The sequence below is a fragment of the Phallusia mammillata genome, chromosome 7, assembly GCF_965637545.1.
Source record: "Phallusia mammillata chromosome 7, kaPhaMamm4.hap1.1, whole genome shotgun sequence".
NCBI lineage: Eukaryota > Metazoa > Chordata > Ascidiacea > Phlebobranchia > Ascidiidae > Phallusia > Phallusia mammillata.
The window spans coordinates 1,903,546-1,924,428 of record NC_137258.1 but is presented as its reverse complement, the minus strand read 5'-3'; the positions used below and the strand labels follow the sequence as shown (position 1 = coordinate 1,924,428).

The window sequence follows — 20,883 nt, the reverse complement described above, 5'->3', positions numbered from 1 at the left end:
ATGGACAAACTCTAGTCCCTGCTGTTTACACCGAAATCAAGGTTATTTTTAAACAACCGGACACTTTTTGAGTATTAGATCAGCGAGGGGGGAAAACCACTATTGTAAAGACAGTTTGTGTCACTATTCTTAAAGAGAAAAAGTCGAATGTCTGGTTGTAATATTTTATGGCTGTTTCCTTGATGATACGTTCAATTGAAATGACTTATTTATTTATTTAGACTTGCTTGATGATACAATTACGAAGCATAAAACAAGAATAAAATAACATATTTTGTAATACATGGCTTCACGCGGAGATATGTAAAACAAACTGGGTTGCTATTAATGCGAGGATACTGGGATCTATGCTGGCACCAAGTCCTTTACACAGATCCTCTATAATTAGCTGGCCAAGCAAAGAAGATGGATTTTATGCGAAAACTGGTCAGAGGAAACACTGTTCAGGTATAAACAGATAATTTGTGTTCATGATCAATTTAAGTAAAATACAAACGGTTGTTGTAATACATTTTCCTAATACATTTTTGTCACATTTTCTCAGGTGTCCCAGCCACCAAACAGTTTGGGTTTAATGACCTTGCGACGAATGTTTCGAGAAATCTGCATCTCAACAAATCCTTTGTCTATGTCGGACCAGGAGGAAAAGCTGTACACAATCTTGCCATTGTTTTACAAAGTGTGTTTCTTGCTTTTACTCCTGAATCATAATCTATTGTGACTGTTAAATTAGCCTATCTTTGGCTGTAGACTTTTCAAGCTAGATACAGGCTTGAACTTAAATTTGAGCCAACATTGCATGCTGCACATGTCAACAAACATCATAAGTCATAACATAAATGGTTGAGCATTTTGCATTCTTGAATCTTCCCCAGTTGCTTATGACAGTTCGCCAATGTGTGTACTCCTAAAGTTAGTTGGGTTGCATATGTTTTATTTGACAAAAGAAAACATGCCAATCAATGTATTAAGCTCACCTATATGACAGACTTTAGAATTCATTACACAGCATTTCATTGATATGTTTGGTGACTCATGAATTTTTAACAAGTCTACTGATATTTCAGTAGTTCAATACAGGTGTCATATCTGTGCGTGTTCAACACAAATTATAACCGGACTAAAAGATGAAAATTGGGCTGAAAGCATTGATCTGAAATACATGCAATAAAACAATTGCTCTTCGTTGTACACTGCCAGTTAACTCTACCATGTTTCATGTATTTTATTTTGACAAGATTGTACTGCAGACTGTTCCTTTTGATACATATGTTTTTGTTATTTAGGTATTTGGAAACTTGCCATCTCAAGATATGAGAGAAAAGTTTGGTGATGTCCTGCAGTTTTCCACGCAGGTACGTTGATTAAAAGATGACAAAGTAAAGATCTTACTTGAAAACTATACACACAAAAAATGTCTTAAATTTTTGAATGAAACTTATAAATATTTAAACACACATATTTTAGTGAACATAAGCAAGTATTTTGTCATGGAACATTTATATTTGAAATCACTTCCTGTGTATTGATTTCTCTACAAGTTAAAACTAAACTTCACATTATGTCTGAAGTCCCACTTAGTGTCCTCTTTAGTATCAGTGCCCTTGTCGTCAATAGAAACCTTTTTTTGAGCAGGTGTCTCGACTTATGGTGACAGAAATTCGTCGCAGAGCATCAAACAAATCTACAGAAACAGCCAGTAAAGACATTGTGAATTTTCTTATTCCACACACACAAGAGTCGGCAAATCGGGGATGGCTATTGCTGAATGTTCTTTCACTCTTAGCTGGTGGAGGACAGGTACACTACTTGCAATTGTTTTTCTACTTTCTCTTTCAGACAAAAGAAAAAACATATTATGTAAATAAATTTCTGATGCACGATGATCCATAGTGTAAAAAAAGCTCTCAAACACAATATTTCATGTGTTTGACTGAAAATGTGTTGTGTATTACCTGCAATGCACTGAACTGGGGTTTAAGGTCAAAGAATGCACTATATACATAAAAGTATTCATGGAATACTATTTAAACATTTAACAACCCAAGATATATATTCTTTGGTTTGTCATACCACATCAAAGTGCCCAAGTTATATTTTTTAAGCACTGCTTTGTTAACTTTCACAAAGGTTCTAAATAAAACCCTGCAACTGCTGGAAATCTGGAGATTTAAATAAACTTAACAAAAGGCTTTGCATATAACCGAACTTGTGTCTTGCAGAATATCGTTGACTGTATGACAACAATGCATTTGCCTTCCACGCTCGTCAAGTGCCTGTACCTATTTTTCGATTTGCCAAATGATAGCGAAGATGACTACGACGTTAAAGATGATTGTTTGCCACATCCCTCAGTATCGAATCAAGTAACTGCTGACACCGGTGCCTCTGGTTTGTTTGTTCAAAGTGATTCCTCGTACACAGACAGAAAGATGATGCTGCAAAAAGTTTTTGTTCAGGTTAGCTGATAGATTTCTTTTTGGATGTTTGATACAAGAGAGCAATTACAGTTTGTTTTCTCTGTTGGTTGGTAAGTATGACATCATGTGTGCATAACACAAAAAATACCATTGGCCTATGACTAACCTCAGACAAAAAGTTAAACACTCTTGTTCAATATATATATGTTGCTTCTGGAACTGAATTAAAAGAACTATATTGGTCAAGAAACATACATACAAGATTTTTTGTGATATTCCAGCTACATATACATGTCCTGGCTGCTGCAGATTAATCAAGAATATATAATGTGGCCAGCAATAACAAATTGGCTTATAATTTGAATACAATTGACACACCTCACGAATTAAAGTTTTAGGACTTTGAGAGATTGCTTCTAACCACATGTAAAGGTGATTTTTTTAGTTTTGAAAGGTATTAGTCCTTGTAAGCAGTCATTCATGATAAAAAGTGTAGTTGTATACTGAAAAACATCTCTGTTGGGCCTTTCTTCATTTTTTTCTAACTTTACTTTCATATTTCACCAGAGTTTTGGTCCACTGAGGGATCAATATTTTTGTTTAGTGTAAGCCACATTCAGTAACTATGGGAGTACAACAACTGTATGCATCTTTTCTTATGTTTTCAGACCTTGGTCCGCTTGTGTGGTTACATTTCCCCAGCAGAGGAACTTTCACACAAAGATGACCTAGCCTTGTTATTTTCTGCTGTTACTTCTTGGTGTTCACCCCACAATGTTCACTGGAGGAATGCTGCTGCTGAAGTCCTCATAACAATTTCCAAGCACGGTCTAAGCCACAATGTTGTCCAGTATATTAGAGGTATGCATACTGTTTGTTGTTTTTTCCCTTACACATGCTTTTGTAAAGCAATTTTGGTAAAGCAAGTTTAAGACTGACAAAAACATATAATTTATGTTTGATGTTGTATCTTTTTACCATGGGCAATTATTAATTGTATTTTGTTGAATATTTTCAATCGCTCATAATTAATTTTGAACTTTGTTTTGTTGTTGTCTGTTATTTATAATCATTCTCAAAATATAAACCCGCTACAGCAGGAAGTATGAACCCACAGGTAGTTACACCCTGTTGTGCAGCAAGCCCTGTTATATATTAATAACTCTGATCCTAACCAAACAGTTTAGCTAGAAGCCAAACAGTTTTTGAACAACTTTCTGTGAAATCAAACTTTTGGGGTATAGGGAATTCCCAAACCTGACTACCATCTTACAAAAAGTCATTAACATGCCTCTTCATTTTATGAGTGAATGTTTCTATTCAAGTGTTTTTTTGTAAACAGGAAAGCAATGCATAAAAACTTGCATCAACAACCTGTGGAGGGCAAGTGTGTCGTTCAATGATGGTGAAAGTAGCACAAATATGATGGATGCCGATTTATCTGACCAAACTTTGTGTATTCTTCGATTTATCAGCAACACTTCAGATGTTACACAGTTGTTGCTCGATGATTTTCACCAATGGCAAGGTTATGTCTTTGTTGGAGAGTTTTTGCTAAGGTCAGTAATTTAAATAGTAGTTTGTTTTGTTTCAAATTTATCATGTAATGTGCCCGTGTGAACATGATTGGTGATGGGGCAAACTCAACCAGATCCATCATTGTATTTGTTGCTTGGCTGAGCAAGAAACAGAATGCCCAATGCTCAACCGATTTGATTACTGATTAAAACTATGCCTATTTTAAAACACCTATTCAATTTTAGCTTCATTAATTCTTCCTGGTCTGTAAGTGCTTTCAGGCCATCTAACAAAAGAGTTTTTATGGCTTCCCTTCCATGACGTGGACACATTTTTCGGTTCTTTTTTCTGTCTAATGCTGGTTTGTTCCATGCACTTGGTCAAGAAAGAGTGCAAACTTATTCAAATTTACACACATATTAGTTAGTTATTCAAAGTTTGACTCCGGATGACCTAGCAGCCATAATATGTATATTCATAACTTGACAAAATAGTAACCGTGGCCAATTGTTGCATCTTTATTATTTAAAAAAATACTGCAGTATCTCTGTTTTAGTGCTACAAAGAGAGAATATAAGACTTTTAAAAGATGTTTTTCACAGATTGGAAGAATCTGCTGGTCAGAGTCAAACTCACTATGATGGATTAATAAACGTTGTGTCAGCGTTAGAGAGGCTTACCACGTGCGGATTTAACGATTTAGATGTCGAACCTTTTGTACAAACCACTGCTCAAAGCAGTTTCAAAGTTCCTAACCCACTTGGAAGAGGTAAAGTCTTTGCACACAAACTAAATGTTGTTATTTTTATCACTAGGTACTTTGTCATGCAAGTGATTTGACCAAATTAGTCAAGCATCTACATATGTTTGTTCACGTGCAACATTAGTGGTTGACTTTTCCTATTATTTTTTTTACATATGGGCAGGCAGATTGGTGAATGGTGTGAACAATAATGGTTAAATGAACAATTGCATGTATACAGTTTTATACAAAATCTGCTAAAACATAACAAATATATAGTTTGTGCAGCCAAGCTTAAACACTGTATATTATTACATTATTCGAATTGTCTCGAATTAAAACCTTTTTTTGCTTTTAATGTTTTACATAAAACAGTTTGTAACGTTTATAGGGTTTGGGTCTTCAATTTTTTTTTAGCAATTGATATTTCAAAACAAACCCTTACTCTAGTTGTAATTTTGGTTTCAACTTTAAATACTCCTGTGCACTAACTTTTAAGCTGTAACTTCTCTTTTGTAGGAGAAAGTGTCAGAAACATTCAAGCATTCCAAGTTTTTGAAACTGTGTTTGGTCGCTCAAAGACGAAGTTATTAAGTTGTGCAGTTTTGGATGCTGTGTTTGCTGTTTATTGTCGCGACCCAGCCAATTATTTTATTTTGTACAACCAAAGCACTTTATCAACGTTTTCTGATGGCCTGCCTTCAAAGTCACCCGAAGTATTTCCAAAGTAAGTAAATAAAAGCTCTGTCACTGCTAAATGTGTTTTTTTTGTTGCAAAGTTAAAATTTTTGTCACCATTGCAGTCTGTGTGAAGAAAGTGCTGTATTGTTGCTGCTGTCAAACCTAAATTAACTTTATTTTTTAGGTTTTTTGCCATATTTGAGTATGTAGCCCTGACACTGGGATTTGTGCCATGTAAAGAACTGATCAGTATTGGGTTGCTGTTAAAAGATACCAGGTAATACTTATCAAAGGTTTAGAATAAAAATATTATAGTATTCCTAAGACTAAAATTAAACACAGATTATAAAGCTTAAAAATACTACAGTACAAGAAGTTGTAACAATAACATAAAACTAATCGTTTATCTGTTACTTTTTAGTCTTTACTTTGTTTTGTAATTTGAAAGAAATATCAGTTTAAACTCCTTTTTTCAGACTGTGTTTTATTATGATTAAGTTCTAGTCAGACTTAAATTCTGATTTATATATTTGCAGTAATATCGAATGTGGGACATTTTGTCTTGTAAGTCTTCGTAAAGTTTTATCAAGCAACACGAAAACTTATCGAGACGTGTTTCGCGAGGTTGGACTCCTGGAAATGTTGGTCAACTGTTTGCACAGGTAAAAAAACTTGTGTCCCTCTGTGATAACAACTTCCACACATTCCTGAGTTGTGTGTATAATAGATAGACACTGAGAATAATATGAGCACTTAAATTTTCTTTACTCAAGCATAGATGCTATGTAACCATATGGGTACACATTTTTGATATTAAAACAGGTTCACAGCTGTACAAATTAATTAAAATCTTAAATGAAGACAAATATGAGACAATTTATTTAACAAAATAATACAAGTTCATGATTCGCTGCAGACAGTGCACAACTTTTTGGCTTATATATGGCCAATCTCTTGTCACCAACTGCACTGATGAGACATTATTTGTTGAAACATGTACTGGCTTGAAACTTTTGTATTTACACATTTTCAGTGTTCCACAATTAGGTGTTATGTGTACTTATCCAGTTTCGAAACACTGACATATGTTTTATTTCTTACCAGGTATTCGTCAGAATTGAAAGGCTCTGGCATTGAATCAGATGGGCTTGAATCTCCAGGCATTGTGCAAAGTGAAAATGATGTTCATCACAGGTTTGGAATTTTGGCCATGGACATATTAGTTGAAATGTTGTGCAATTCATCAGTGAATGCTGGTAGGTTGGAATTCCCAGGTTGTCTTGCATTAAGGACCACAAAAGCATTTTATAGCAGTTAAACATAGTTCAGTGTTCTTTTGTATTGAGCTTGATTTTGTCAAACACAGTTGTAGCCTCTATTGTGGAAATGGTGCTCAATAATGAAAGATTTTCTAAAACTTAAATGTTCAACCAAAGTTTGTTCCATTGATAATTGATTTGGATCCACTAGGCTTCAAGTTTTGTTGCAAAATGGCAAAATAACCAAACAAGCCTCCGTTTTATTACATAAACTGACCAACTAAACCTGCTTAAAAAAAATCTATGTTGTATGTCTTAAATCTCTTATTTCCCAGTAACACACATAATTTTTATTAAAACAGGCATTTTTCGTGAAACTGGTGGTGCACGATGTGCTTTCAATACAATATCATACCCTCAGTGCCGAAGCTCAGCCCTCGCTCTAGTACAAGCTCTTATTCTTCAACCTGCATCAGCCGGTAACGACGATGATATGGGGACACTGCTGGGTATCCTGAGCACACTCACTTTAACCAGCATCGAATTAAAGACCGATATACTAAAATGTCTATGCAAGGTAAAGTTTAAGCAGTTGTTCTCAACTAGTGTGCCTTGAAAGCTAGCCATGTGCACCCCAAGATAATGGATTTTTTTTACAACCAATAGTGATGCAACCCTAAAATTTTGTTATTTTATAGGTGCATCATGAAAAAAATGCAGCAACTCTGGTTAAAAGTTTCATTTTTTATCCAATAAAGAACTTTTTTCTTTATAGTAATTTAACTTTATGGATGCCAGGCGCTTGAAATTTTTTCTTTGCATGGAGTTAGATAGGAGAACGCTTTTACTTTTTGTTTTTTATTTGTAGGTCATCAGCAAATCGAGTGAGGCTTCTGTGCTCTTTCAGGCAGCTGGTGGATTCATAAATTTAATTTCTGTAATAGTTGGCCTGGAAGGTAAGTGAAGTCATGTCTGAATACAAAGTAATAACCACAACAAAACAACTAAATATTGAATATTTTTGCAAGGGTGTCTTCAATCTCCATCGAATGAGTACTGGTTGAATCACTCCCAGCAAATATACGACTTATTTGAAATTGTGTTTCACACTTTAGCTGTCGGTCTACGACTCCAATCCAATAAGCAATACTTTAAACATGAGGTAAGCCAGTTCTTTTACAATGCTCCAGCAATATTTTACTTAGCATGCATTTGTTTATACTTTGGGTTCTACAATTTAAATACAACATGGTTAGTAGTAAAAAGATTAGAATTTAGGAATCTGTGTTTATGACAGAGTTGGCAATGGTTAGAGATTAAAAGAGAGAAGTTAACAAGCTTTTGTACCAATTGTGATTGTTAGTCAGGCATAAAAACTTTTACTCGAAACAATAAATGGAAATTATCATGGAAAAATGTTTGTTGTTTAAAATTGAATGAAACATTTCAAAGCATTGTCAAGATACTTTTGCTTATCTAAAGAAAAATTTATGAGAAAATGAATTGACTTTATATTTGCAAAACTGCTGTCTATGTCAGAGTTAAAGCTAATGTAGGCTAAATAAAGTCGGCACACATGATGCCAACAACAGCCCAACTGGGTAATGCATTATTAATCACATGCAAGGGCATTAGGGCGAGGCAGGGCTATGTGTCCTTAGAATTTTGATGGTGCTTACTTAGATTTTTCTAACAAAATTTGGCAGTTAGCGTTTATTTAAATATTGTACGTGGGCACAGTCTAACATAAGTGCAAGTTAAATTTTGTGTCTGTGCATTAGTTTAATATGTAAGGAGTTTAGCATGGAAAGTAGAGATGGTGTACAATATAGTTTTATGCACAACTTTAGTTTATGTAAAGACCTGTTATTGGATCTAAAGTTTAAAGTTGTTTTTCTGTGCTTTCGTGAATAGCAAGTAACAAGTGCAGAACGAAATATTTAAACACATTATCTCAGGATTTTATAGGTGTCAATTTATTCTGTAGCTAGTTCTAGCATTAAATGGAAAACTTATGTATGCCATTAACCTTTAGTAAAGATTCTTTAAAGAAGGTATGAATTTTTTTACTCTTTTTTATGTGGATTAAACTCTGTGCACATTTTATGGAAGGCATTAAAACATGGCTCTGTTTTGCGTTGAAAACTGATGTATTTAATCGCTGTACTATCAATGTGCAAAGCACACAACCACATATAGAAGGCTAATATTTTTTTAATTATTAACACTATACAGTAATATATTTATGTTTTTAATTTATTCCAATTTCAGGTTCGTTTTCAAAGTCTACTCAGCTCTTTGTCTGGACTGGGATGTTTTTCAAGCAAAGTCATGGACAATGTTACAAGCACCACAGACCCAGATGTTACTAAATCTCCCAATTGCATGTCTCTAGCACTGCCTGACATAAGCTTTCAGCATCCACAAGAGGAGAAACATTCCTATTGCAAGATCCTGGGCATTTTTCACCACCTTTACCTCCTTGCTACCGACACTTTTAAAGACGACCTGTTGAATAAAATTGCCAAACTTGAACACAGCCTTAGTTCATCATCACAGTAAGTGGTTACTGTTAAACAAAATAAAGACAATCATGTACGGTAATTAGGGTTCCCCTATCATAAAAAGGGATGCATATTGTTTTTTTTTCACCCACAGCCCCCCAAAATGTGAAATTTAAGAATGGTTATGTTTACCACAGTACAAAATCTAGGAGTTTCATACTTTGTTTTCATACTTTGATTGGGGCATTGTAAAGTATTTAAAAGCATTTTGTAACATTTAGTTGGGTTCACTCATATTTTAATGGTTATAAATTACATATAAAAGTGCCATACTTAATTCCAACACAAAATATTCTTTCATCTTTACAGTATTTCACATGAGTCTCATGTTTTGCTGCACAACGAACCTCTTGTCAATCACGTTGTTCATCCAGAAGTTGTCAACATCATGATGCAATTGATACCAAGTATTACGGCTGATGATATGTCACTGCAGGCAAGTTTTATTTGTAATATATCTGTAAACCTGGATTTTTTACAGGTTTACATTCATGGTTTACAACTTTTTTGTGCTTAAAATGCTTTGTTTAGTAATGGAGACAATACTGGGTAACTGCATGCGTGATTTTCCCACTTTATTCTTGCAATAACCAGATTTTCTTGCATACCAATAGGTTGAATTCTGGCATTCAATGTGCAATAAAACAGAATTTAACTAAAAATTTTTAATTTTCAAATTTGTAAATTAAAACAAAACAAAACAGTTTACTGTTGTTAAATTCGCACCAGTTAACAAACAAAGATTAGTTAAAACATTGTTAGTTTGTTTTGTACCATTCATTTTTTTTACAAATTCAAAACTTTTTGTTGATATTATAGGAAGTAACAAGTTTGCAGTTGTATCTTTTGGAGGAGATTCATTCCATCATAAGTGTGGAAAGGAATGAACAGGTAAACTCTCATATAAACCAAATTGTTTAACAAGTTTGAAATATGACAAGCTAACACGGTGAGATATCATCACACATGTAAACGGATGACCACAGTGGATTGATAGTCTCACTAATGTCAAGCTATTTGTATCTATAACATTAAATGTCAAACAATATTTTTTATACTAAGAGTATTTGAACTGAACAGTATCTGACCCTTCAACAGGCAACATGGTCATCGACGATCACCGTTTATTTAATTGTATAACTAAGAATGGAAAAGCATTTTCCATGTAACGAAATCAGTCGATAAAATCTTGGAATATATATATTTCGCCTAATGGCATCTTCAGTTCCTTATTCAAATAGAATCATTTATTTGAATAAGGAACTGAAGATGCCATTAGGCGAAATATATATATTCCAAGATTTTATCGACTGATTTCGTTACATGGAAAATGCTTTTCCATTCTTAGTAATATTTTTTATATTTTGCATGTATTTTATTAGCCCCATAAGTATTGTTAATCCCTGAAAACCACATGGTTGTGTATTTATTACATAGTTTGTTGATTTAAACTATGCAGTGTAATTTTACTTAAAGTTCTTGTTTAATCTAGGGTGCATGTTAAAGTATAAATCGCCTAAAAAAATGTTTTTTTGATTTTCCAACTAAATCTGAGACATGTATTTTTTAAAAAACTTAAGCACAAAACTGCATGAAACCAATGCTTCCATACTTGGTTATCGATTTTGTTCTGTTTCCAAGGTGATGTGTGAAAATGGTCTCTTGTCCCAACTGCTATTAAGTTTTGAGGATGTTTTATCAAATGAAGGTCACCCTCTAAATGCAATGTGCCAAAGAATTCTTGAGAGACTTGCAAGACAGTCAGTGTCTCCCCAGGAATTAAGGTACAAGATGAGTTGTGCTTATCTATGGCTTTTGCTAAGCTTTTTACACTGAGCATTGCTTACCAGTGTTTTTAACACAGCTTAGATTGGGTATGCTTCATGTATACTGTAAAACTATCTGGTAATTTAGGCACTGAGTGGTACCAGTATTAACTCGATTTGGTGATATATTTTTTTTTGCTATAAATACTTATTAAAATGGCTTTAGTTGTATAATATACATTTCATGAAGTTCCTATTTCATGTCTAATAACTGAATGTTTTTCTGCAGAATATTTCTTCGGCTCGGCAAACCTTTGCATTGTGATAATTTGTTGATAAGCAACGATGTCGTTTCACTGTGTCGCGTCAAAAGTTTAGTTTCCATAGCAACCCCCCATAACATCGGAATGCAACCTGAAACGTCTGGTGGGTTTCGACATCCACCGTCTTTCATCGAGTTCGACATGGCAAAGCAGGTTAGTTGGTTGGATGGGAATAGATTAGCAAGATAGATTTTCCTTCCAAAATCAAGAAAAGTGTTTATCCCCTTATGATGAATTTGGTTAATGATATAACCAATTTTTTAAGCTTTTTTTATGCAATTATTCAACTTTTTCGATTACCTAGATAGTTTTTGTAACAAAGGATACGGTTGAGATTTACAACCCCTATGCAAATATACAGATTATGCAATTAACTGAAGACGCCTGTATTCTATACCAGTATGCTGTACTGGAGGCAAAATGTGGGGCTATATATAAAATATAAGCACAAAATGTGATACAATTTCAATGCCTGAACTTATTTAAATCTGTTCGGAGAAAAGTATATAATGCAAGTGAAACTCGCTCTTTGAATATTATACAACTTAACCTTTTTATAGATTGTTAGTAGATCTGTCTCATTCTGAACAAAACAAGTCAAGCTTTGTTTACATTACATCAGTACAGTTTTGTTTAAATGTTTTTTTAGGCAGTCCTTACTTAAAACTAAAAAACGACTATTGCGTGATTACCAATTACATGTGCAAACCTCTTGCGGGAATTTATTGTGATGTACTATGCATGTTGTGTTTTTATTGTCTTAGGGTGCATGCTGTTTGTTTTTGCCGAGTATTTTCCCACAAGCTCCTCCCAGTCCCTCAGTAGTTGGTGGTGGGTCCTTGCCCTTAATTTCGGGTGTTGGTACAGGTGAATATACCTAAGTAATCTATGGTAAAGTTGTTGCAGCAAATGTTGTATTAAAAAAGTTGGAACTGAAAGTACTTACGGTAGCACACTTTCGCATGTTAGCACAACATGGTTTGTCACAAAATCCTTTGCAGTAGATCTTTTCTTTTACAACTCCGAATTGCCAAGGTTTTTTTCTGTCAAAAACTCTATTTAGCTATCCAGAATACTTAACTCATGAGTTTACAACAAGGTGTGCGAGTTAAACAGAAATTTGAACCAGTTAGGATCTTATGAATGCCTAAATATTGACTCATTTGATTTTTGTTCACTGTGTTTCCTCGCAGATGAACGAGTGTTTCCACCAGCTCATTGTCTCACTGTTGCTGCTTGGCTTTATGTCGAGCAGTTTTGTTCAATGCGAATCCATCCAGTTAGGGTGCTCACTGTAACACGACAGGTACAGAATACTAGTTATGGGTCCCCTTCCCTGAAGGGGACACATATTGTTTTTGTCCGTATTTTTTTTTCTTTTTTTCTTTTTTCTTTTTTTCTTTTTTCTTTTTTTCTTTTTTTCTTTTTTCTTTTTTCTGTCTAACGCTGGTTTGTAACGCTGGTTTGGTCAAGAAAGAGTCCTTCAAATTTATTGAAATTTGGACATATGTTAGATATTAATCCAAACTTGGTTCACCTGAAGTTTGACCCCAAATTACCCAGCGGTTCACCCACAGGCCCCCGAAACATAAAATTTTTAACGCTGGTTTGTAACGCTCGTTTGGTAAAGAAAGAGTGCTTCAAATTTATTGAAATTTGGACATATGTTAGATATAAATCTGAACTTGGTCCACCTGAAGTTTGACCCCAAATTACCTAGCGGTTCAGCCACAGGCCCCCGAAACGTAAATTTTTAATGCTGGTTTTTATCGCTCATGTGGTAAAGAAAGAGTGCTTCTAATTTATTTAAATTTGGACACATGTTAGTTATTAATCTGAACTTGATCCTCCAGAAGTTTGACCCCGATTGACCCAGCGGTTCACCCACAGGCCCCTGAAACGTAAATGTGTCTAACGCTCGTTTGGTCAAGAAAGACACTGTAGGCAGAAGTCCCAAGAGAGTAACTCACTGGTTTACGATAGCAGGAGGGCTCAGCTTGACGTCGGACAGACGTTTTACGAGACGTCGTTTCGGTGATCACAAATCAGCTGTTTTGCACAGCAATGCTATTTCGTTTTATTAAGTTATCACTCACATTTTCAGTTTTGGCAAAGGTTTCATACCTATGACGTGATTTAAACCTAATAAGCGTGCTTCGGTTTCGTATATGTCAAGCAAAACTTTGTTAATAAAAATAAAGATGAAAAAATAAACTTGACATTTTTGCAAGATAAATGTTTTTTCAAAAGCTCGTTGTCAGGTTGGCCGCCGCATGACCACGGGTTACTTAAGGTCAACTAGTAGGTATCACTAACACAGTTCAGAACTTTCTTTCGTCATAACGTAGCGTTTTTTGCAATCGATTTAGGAATCAATACTCAAGGCATGTATAAATTATATACATGCCTTGAGTATTGATTTTTGTAATTATATGACAATAATAGTGCAAAAAGAATACGAACAAAATTTTTTTTATTGTTGGGTTAATGCATTCTAAAAATGTGTCCTAAAAAATCTAAAAATCACCGCAACATTTGTTTACAGTAAATCCGTACAAACACGCGTGTGGGGACCCATTCGTTTTTGTTTACAAAAACAATCATATGTGTAGATCAAATGATGTGTAGTAAATTGGTAAATATCGTATAGAATATATAAAATGGTAGTATATCAAAAAGCCACCATTCTAGTTTTGAATAAGTGTAATTGGTAAGTTTTCATATACATTTCTTAAATTGTACATGGTAATGAAGTCTGTATAACTGCTTTGGAAATTAGTCCATAATAAAACACATTAAAACAGTAGGTTCGGGGCAGCTGATTCACTCTCTAAAAACTTTTACTAAACAAACACTGTGTTGCTTATTTACCTGGTACAGACCTTATGTGCATATTGATAAACTTAATTGGCTACCACAGCACTACCTAACATCAGATTGTGACAGATTATGGAAGACATTTTGTTATCCAGGTGATAGCAACAAGCCAACACTACACCTGTCTTTCTGTCCACATTTCTGCAAAAACTCGAAAACTTCTTGTATCAACTGGAGAACACAACACATCATCACTGGGTAAAAAATACATTTCTTAACCACATTGTATGCATCATCTAGTTTTTCCACAGTTCTTTCCGACACCAGACATCAATCAAGACCCAATGCAGTGTTTCTTAGGAAGTGTAATACCTGTTCCTTGGGGGATAGCAAAAATGTGGAATATGAGTTACTTTGCAGAAAAAAAAAAAAACTAGAGGGGTGCGAGGACTGGTTAGTGACATTAAGGGGGTGCCAATAAGCAAAAAGGTTAAGAATCACTGTCAAAACTATTGCAGCAGTTTGTGCAATTGAACTTTAAAATTTGACAACAGAAAGTTTTGTGTAGTTATGTATAAATAATTTTCGGAATGTGGTAAGTTATATAAGGAAAACCGAATAGCAAAAACCCAGAACAGAATAAAATGCTCCTGGCTGTTAGCAAGAGCAATAATATGCTTCGGAAAATCACATCACACAAAGAGGCATTTAGGTCTCTTAGGTTATTAATAGGTGTCAATTCAAAGTCAAACTTGAACATGTTATTATAGGGCCTGGTGACTTGGAAGAATCGAAGGAGGTCGTCAGTTTTAACATTGAACATCTTCTCTGTGAGCATCAGTGGCATCATGTACAAATTTCAATACAGAGGTCGACAGTACTTAAACATAGTACGGTCACCGCTTCATTAAATGGAGTTCTGCTGGGTATATCTAAGGTAAATGGGTATTTTTTCATCAAGTTAATGCTCTGAAGAAGCCCTACCGTTCTGGTGGGCGAAACGTCAGCAAATACAAGTTCTTGAAACAACAACTAGTATTTTGTTTAGCATTACACCAGTTGAAGAACAAATTTGTTAAACTGCCTCTATGTTGTTAAAACAAAGTAAAATGTGTTCATTAAATTTCGTTTAAAATATGTGTCAATTCTGTTTCATTAGTCATGTTTTCTAACAGATTTTTTACATAAAATCCTGGGATGATTTTGAGGCAATTGTTGTTTAACAGCAGAAATTAATTAGCTTTAGTTGGCAATCTTATTTTACACCCTCCAAAAAAGTACCAAATGTATGTTTCTAATTATGAACAGAACCACATAAAAATGTTTTTTCATTTCTGAAAGCTTGGCTACCAGCAAGAAATTATATATTTCATACAAAATGATACATTTCGTTTCTTGCAACAGTTGCGGTACATCAATGCATACCCAGGAGCTAACACACAACAGGCAGTTTACACTCCGTTCGCTGTGCATGGATGGATTGGAACTCCAACTTGTTGCGCTGCTCGTTCCTCCCTCGTGTGGAGAATATCTTCGCTGCTAATAGTGGATGAATTATCGCAGTTGTCAAACAACTCAGCTGCCATTCAATGGAAACTTGGACCGGAATATGTGGGCAGTTTTCAAAATACATTACTGCAAGGTAACTCTCCTATGATAAGGACACAAGGTGATTTTATAACTGAATTTATGAAAATTGGTTCTTTTTGCCAAAACGTTTGTTTAATAATGCTCCAGACCAACTCGAATTTTCTAAACTTGGTGCTGTAAAACCACAATTATTGATGACCGGCTGATTCGGCATTGCGCGGTGCTTGTGATTAAACTTTTGGCAGATTCTCCACTGAGTCTGCATAACTCAGTTGGTAGAGCGCGAATCCCGGAGGGAATCCCACCATTACCTAGATTTTTTTAGCCTACGCCTTGCCATATGGTGATGAGGGCATGGTGCCTGGCTGATTCGGTATTGCACCTTTAATGGGCCTGGCGTACTGTGACAATTATTGGTATAAATGGCATGATTTATATTTTTGTTGGTGATCCTAAAAATTGTGGTTAGTTTATTAACATACAAATCACAACCCCTATTGTTTTGCAGATGGAAACAATGGTGCATTATTTCAAGAAGAGAACATCGCATTTTTATTGCAACCCCACACAGAAAAGGTTGTAAACTGGAATCACATTCTTAAATCCTGCTCTAAAGTTGACCAGAAGCAACTTCTCAAAGAGGTTTTTATGACAGTATTTTTTATTCAATATGACATTAGCCAGCACGACATAACCTTAAAAATCATGTTGGCAATGACTTAGCTAAAGAAGCCTATTACTATGTCATAAACAAATAACAACAGTCAAACGCCCACCACAACAAAGACTATGTTTTAAATGCCAGCCTAGGTTTCTACTGAACACAAGCATTTGGGGTTAACCCTAATGGTAAGATACACTCACACTTGCATATATGTTACAATAAATCCAGCATTCTCTTGCAGCCAGTTATGCACTAGAAACTATACCGGTGGTAACGTGTTTCAATAATCTGTAAGTTTTTTTAATCAAAATTATTCTAGAAGTTGTTTTGCATAACATACTTATATCCCATGTAAATATGTGAATGTTTTCATTTCAGCTGCAGCTTGACCCTGATGACTTTTTAAGTCCGATCACGTTTTATCGAAACTCCAGTTTACGTGCCCCTGGTCCTGCACGGTCACTTGGGGGCGTAGTTGTTGGCACAAAATATGTCGATTCACCAAGAAGTTTTTTCCCACACTTGATTGGACACATTCTACAGGTTCTCACCTCAGCTTTATAATACTCAACTAATATACAATTTTTTTTTCATAAACTTTTTAAAAGTTTGCATGGTTTGTTAAATACTTGTGATGCAACTTCAACTTTACTTGAATGTTTAGCATCTATTTATTTTCTGGGTTTTGATAATTAACATTTTGTTGGAGCTTTGTGTGTTGATATACTTTGATTTTCACTGACATCAAACTCCTTGTTTACAATTTTGGTAATTACTCTCAATTTATGATAAAATATCTTAAATAACTACACTCTTGACACCAAAATATCATAAATTGTACATAGGGAAGCATAGAAATAAAGAAATCACTACTTTGTTTAAAAGTTTTATGTGTTTTTAGTTTAATACCGACGTTAACAAGAAAAAAATGTGTATTTTATGAGATAGGTATGTTTTCTTGCAGTTTTCTTAACTATAAAGTTACTTTTTTGGTCCAATAAATTGAACTAATAATATTTTATGTGTTAGGATGTGGGAGGGATATCTGTCGCAGTGGATCTTGTGTCGATGGCTGAAACCATAGAAGGTCTTTACGCTGCCGTCAAGTTTCTGGTTTGCATCGTTAAGTCGGATGAGAGGGCTGCAAGCGAGATGGAGAAGAGCAAGGGATATCAGGTTGGAAATATTCGTCAATTTTTACTCATGAGTTCAGATTTGAATTAAACGTCAATAAAAAGTTTTAATTACTAGAAAATGTAACCAAGCAAAATGAAAAAAATCTCTTTGTTTGCTTGTTTTATAGTAATTAACAAAAAAGTTGCATTTGAGCTTAAAATTTAGGTTTTTAATCGAAAACGTGAAAGTGCAAAAAATTTAAAATCGAAGCAGTCTATATGATGTACATGTATGTAGCGGCTTAGAACAACAAAGCTGATTCAGAGGTATTCAAATTAACATAAAAATGTGTGAAAATTGATCAACTTTTTTAGAGTAATATTGTTGGCCTATTTAAACAATATAAACCAGAAAAAGCAAGAAAGTGAAACAGCAACGCTTCTACATTACCATTGTGTTTTTGTCATTTCCAAGTGTAAAACGAATTGTGGACCAAAATTAAAGTGAAATAGAGGTATATAAAAAAAACTACCACAAACTCCAATGCATAAGATCCGGATTTAACGATGTTGATTAGTTAAATCCTTACCACATTACAAATCATGTGTACCTCATGTTTTTTTCCGAATTATATAAAGACATAGATTAACCGAATCTGGTTAACCGAAGTTTACTGTTCGTTAAACTATCTTGTAAATGCGATTTAAGTCACTGGGAATGCATCTCAAGAATAAACGTGAGTTTCTCAACACTCACATCCTGCATCTGGCCTATTCACTTGCTGGAACAGTTGACTCGGGAAGAGATGCAGCAACTATTTCGACACTTTCCGCCTTCGAAGATCTCCTGTGTGATCTGGAGATTTGGCACAATGCTCCAGACCAACTTCATAAATCCTTGTTTGATCATTTTCATGAACTTCTAACTGAATCAAGGTAGGTGCTGGTGTATATACCGCCCTAAATACTAGGTATGGGCCGAGCCGAGCCAGAACCCGAGCACTCGGTACCGAGCATCCCTGTTTTTGATGCTTGAGGCATGCCGAGCAGTTGCACAAACTGACCCGAAGATTAAATTGGCACATTTTATGCCCTGTATGCGAAACTGGTGCTTGAAGGGTAGAATGTTAGTAGTGTCACAATAAACTGAGTGTGCTCGCCCAAGTAACAAGCATTAACGTGAGATGCTCGGTGCTCTACCACAGTGCTCTTCAACCGGTGTGCACGGTGCATCCTAGGGTGCACCAAAATATGCATGGGGTGCACCAGTACGAAAGGGTATACAAGGGTGCATCACAAACTTTTAATGAACCATTAATATTTGACCTTTAGGATATTAGGGTGTAGGTTTCAATTGATGTACAAATGAACCTTTTATTATGGGTCCCCTTCCCTGAAGGGGACGCATCTTGATTTCACTCAGTTTTTTCTTTTTTTTTCTTTTTTTTTTTTCTTTTTTCTCCGGTGAAGTTTGTCCATGCACTTTTGGCATGAAATCTTTGATGAATTTGGATGAAACTTTCACAGATGGTAGATATATTTATGCAGATGTGCCATTTGCTTTGTTTGACTTGATAACCCCAGTATTTACCCCGCTAGCCCCCAAAGTGTAAAACGTTTTTGTCTGTTGGTGCGCACCACAAACGAAAAATTTCTGTAGTGTAATAGTATAATAATGGCACCAGTACATATGGTACATGTGTTTGTGCATTACTTGGTAGGCGTTTTGGACATGCCAATCAGAGGGGTATTAACAGCCTTATTTTTTTTTATTTTATTTTTATTTTTTTTTGATTAACAGCCTTATGACGTCAGAAGCGTTGACGAATGTTGTCAATAACACCTCTAGTGGTTAGAATCTTAAACATTGTTCGATTTGGATAAAATCTTACATGACTGTTAATTGGGTCATCGTGGTTTCATATTTTACACTTTTGGGTGTTAAACCCCATCAGTTACCCCACTGACCCCCTAAAATGGGTGAGTTTTTTAAACGGTGTCAGAATTTAGTGAAATTTGAATTACTTGCAGAATTTGTCATTTATAGGTGTCAATTGTTTTATTTAACCCTGTAACCCCAATATTTACCCCTCTAGTCCCCTAAAAAGGTTAAATTTTTTAAACATTGTCAGAATTTGATGAAATTTGGACAGCTTATAGAGTGTGCTATTTATAGTTGCTGTTTGCTATGTTCAACCCTGTTGCCCCAACATTTGCCCCACTAACCCCCCAAAATGGGTCCATTTTGTAAACAATGTCAGAATTGAATGAAATTTACATAGCTTGTAGAGTGTGCCATTTATAGGTGTAGAATGTTGTGTTCAACCCTGTTGCCCCAATATTTACCCCACTAGCCCCCCAAAATGGTTCAATTTTTTAAACAATGTCCAAATTGAATGAAATTTGGACAGTTTGTAGAGTGTACCATTTGTAGGTGTTGGTGTTCTGTTAAACTCTGTAGTACCTATCATTTACTCCACTAGACTCCTAGAGTCATGTACAATTCACCATTAATAGGACCTGATTGTTGTGTTTTCCTATTTTCTCACTATTTAACACTTTTTTCTCAGATAGTCATAAAATAGAAAAACCTTCAAAAAGGTATGAATGGAATGAATTTAAATAGTCTTTACTTCATAAATCATATTTATTTAGGCACAGTACTGATCACTGTGTCTGATGATACAATGCCAAACTTTCTCATTGTAATCTCTTGAAATGCATTATTTACAACTTTGCATGTGTGGGGGACCCATGAGTTTTTGCTTGCAGAAACAACCAAGGTTATAAAAGACAGTGGATGATATGGGACCCAATATAAAATAAGTGTCGGATGTAAATATATGTTAAGAAATAGGTCACAGTGTATGTGCAATGGCAATATGTGCTAAGCCATCCTTCTAGTTTTTTTTAAATGTTGATGTCTAACACTTTCAGTGCAGTCGAGGAATATCTACTTTAAAAGACGCTTTGCGCACAGTGCAGATTCACATTAATTAACGGCAAAAGTTTTTGATCAACAATGTTTACGTCAAAAGTTTTGATTTTAAGTAAACAGGGTGCATGAGTTGGTCACAACAACTTTAAGGGTTCACCAAACCAAAAAAGGTTGAAGAGCACTGCTCTACCAAACAGAAGATTTCCATTTTTGGCCCATCCCTGCTAAATACCCACTTATTATGGGTGTCATGGGTTATTTAAGTCCTGTGCCGATCACTGTGTTTGACCTAATCACAAACACCAAACTTTCTCATGGTTATATCTTCAAATGTATTGGTCACAACTTTGCATTCCACCCATGAGTTTCTGGCTGCATAAACAAACTAAGGTTAAACTAAGGAAACAGCGACTAATATGGACACAATATAAAATAAGTGTAGGAAATATATTTATGTTCCAAAACAGGTCAAAGTGTATGTGCAAC

General features: G+C 35.0%; 1 protein-coding gene across 2 annotated transcripts in view; it reads left to right on the top strand.

Annotated features, from left to right (window-relative positions):
• Nucleotides 1-199: 199 nt before the first annotated feature.
• Nucleotides 200-20,883, top strand: part of LOC145237091 (WD repeat and FYVE domain-containing protein 3-like) — a 45,792-nt gene continuing 25,108 nt past the window's right edge. For both annotated transcript variants that reach the window (XM_080099830.1, XM_080099828.1), the window contains exons 1-29: nucleotides 200-447; nucleotides 545-679; nucleotides 1,287-1,355; nucleotides 1,636-1,800; nucleotides 2,223-2,459; nucleotides 3,089-3,281; nucleotides 3,763-3,979; nucleotides 4,541-4,707; nucleotides 5,200-5,407; nucleotides 5,546-5,638; nucleotides 5,898-6,023; nucleotides 6,466-6,617; nucleotides 6,983-7,197; nucleotides 7,489-7,576; nucleotides 7,649-7,782; nucleotides 8,892-9,178; nucleotides 9,494-9,620; nucleotides 10,004-10,075; nucleotides 10,826-10,968; nucleotides 11,240-11,426; nucleotides 12,038-12,140; nucleotides 12,467-12,579; nucleotides 14,246-14,348; nucleotides 14,861-15,027; nucleotides 15,495-15,732; nucleotides 16,189-16,322; nucleotides 16,723-16,887; nucleotides 17,374-17,520; nucleotides 18,169-18,395. In XM_080099830.1, coding sequence (XP_079955956.1) covers nucleotides 406-447; nucleotides 545-679; nucleotides 1,287-1,355; nucleotides 1,636-1,800; nucleotides 2,223-2,459; nucleotides 3,089-3,281; nucleotides 3,763-3,979; nucleotides 4,541-4,707; nucleotides 5,200-5,407; nucleotides 5,546-5,638; nucleotides 5,898-6,023; nucleotides 6,466-6,617; nucleotides 6,983-7,197; nucleotides 7,489-7,576; nucleotides 7,649-7,782; nucleotides 8,892-9,178; nucleotides 9,494-9,620; nucleotides 10,004-10,075; nucleotides 10,826-10,968; nucleotides 11,240-11,426; nucleotides 12,038-12,140; nucleotides 12,467-12,579; nucleotides 14,246-14,348; nucleotides 14,861-15,027; nucleotides 15,495-15,732; nucleotides 16,189-16,322; nucleotides 16,723-16,887; nucleotides 17,374-17,520; nucleotides 18,169-18,395 — 4,454 coding nt within the window. In that variant the 5' untranslated portion in view covers nucleotides 200-405. The remainder of the gene's footprint in view (nucleotides 448-544; nucleotides 680-1,286; nucleotides 1,356-1,635; nucleotides 1,801-2,222; nucleotides 2,460-3,088; nucleotides 3,282-3,762; nucleotides 3,980-4,540; nucleotides 4,708-5,199; nucleotides 5,408-5,545; nucleotides 5,639-5,897; nucleotides 6,024-6,465; nucleotides 6,618-6,982; nucleotides 7,198-7,488; nucleotides 7,577-7,648; nucleotides 7,783-8,891; nucleotides 9,179-9,493; nucleotides 9,621-10,003; nucleotides 10,076-10,825; nucleotides 10,969-11,239; nucleotides 11,427-12,037; nucleotides 12,141-12,466; nucleotides 12,580-14,245; nucleotides 14,349-14,860; nucleotides 15,028-15,494; nucleotides 15,733-16,188; nucleotides 16,323-16,722; nucleotides 16,888-17,373; nucleotides 17,521-18,168; nucleotides 18,396-20,883) is intronic.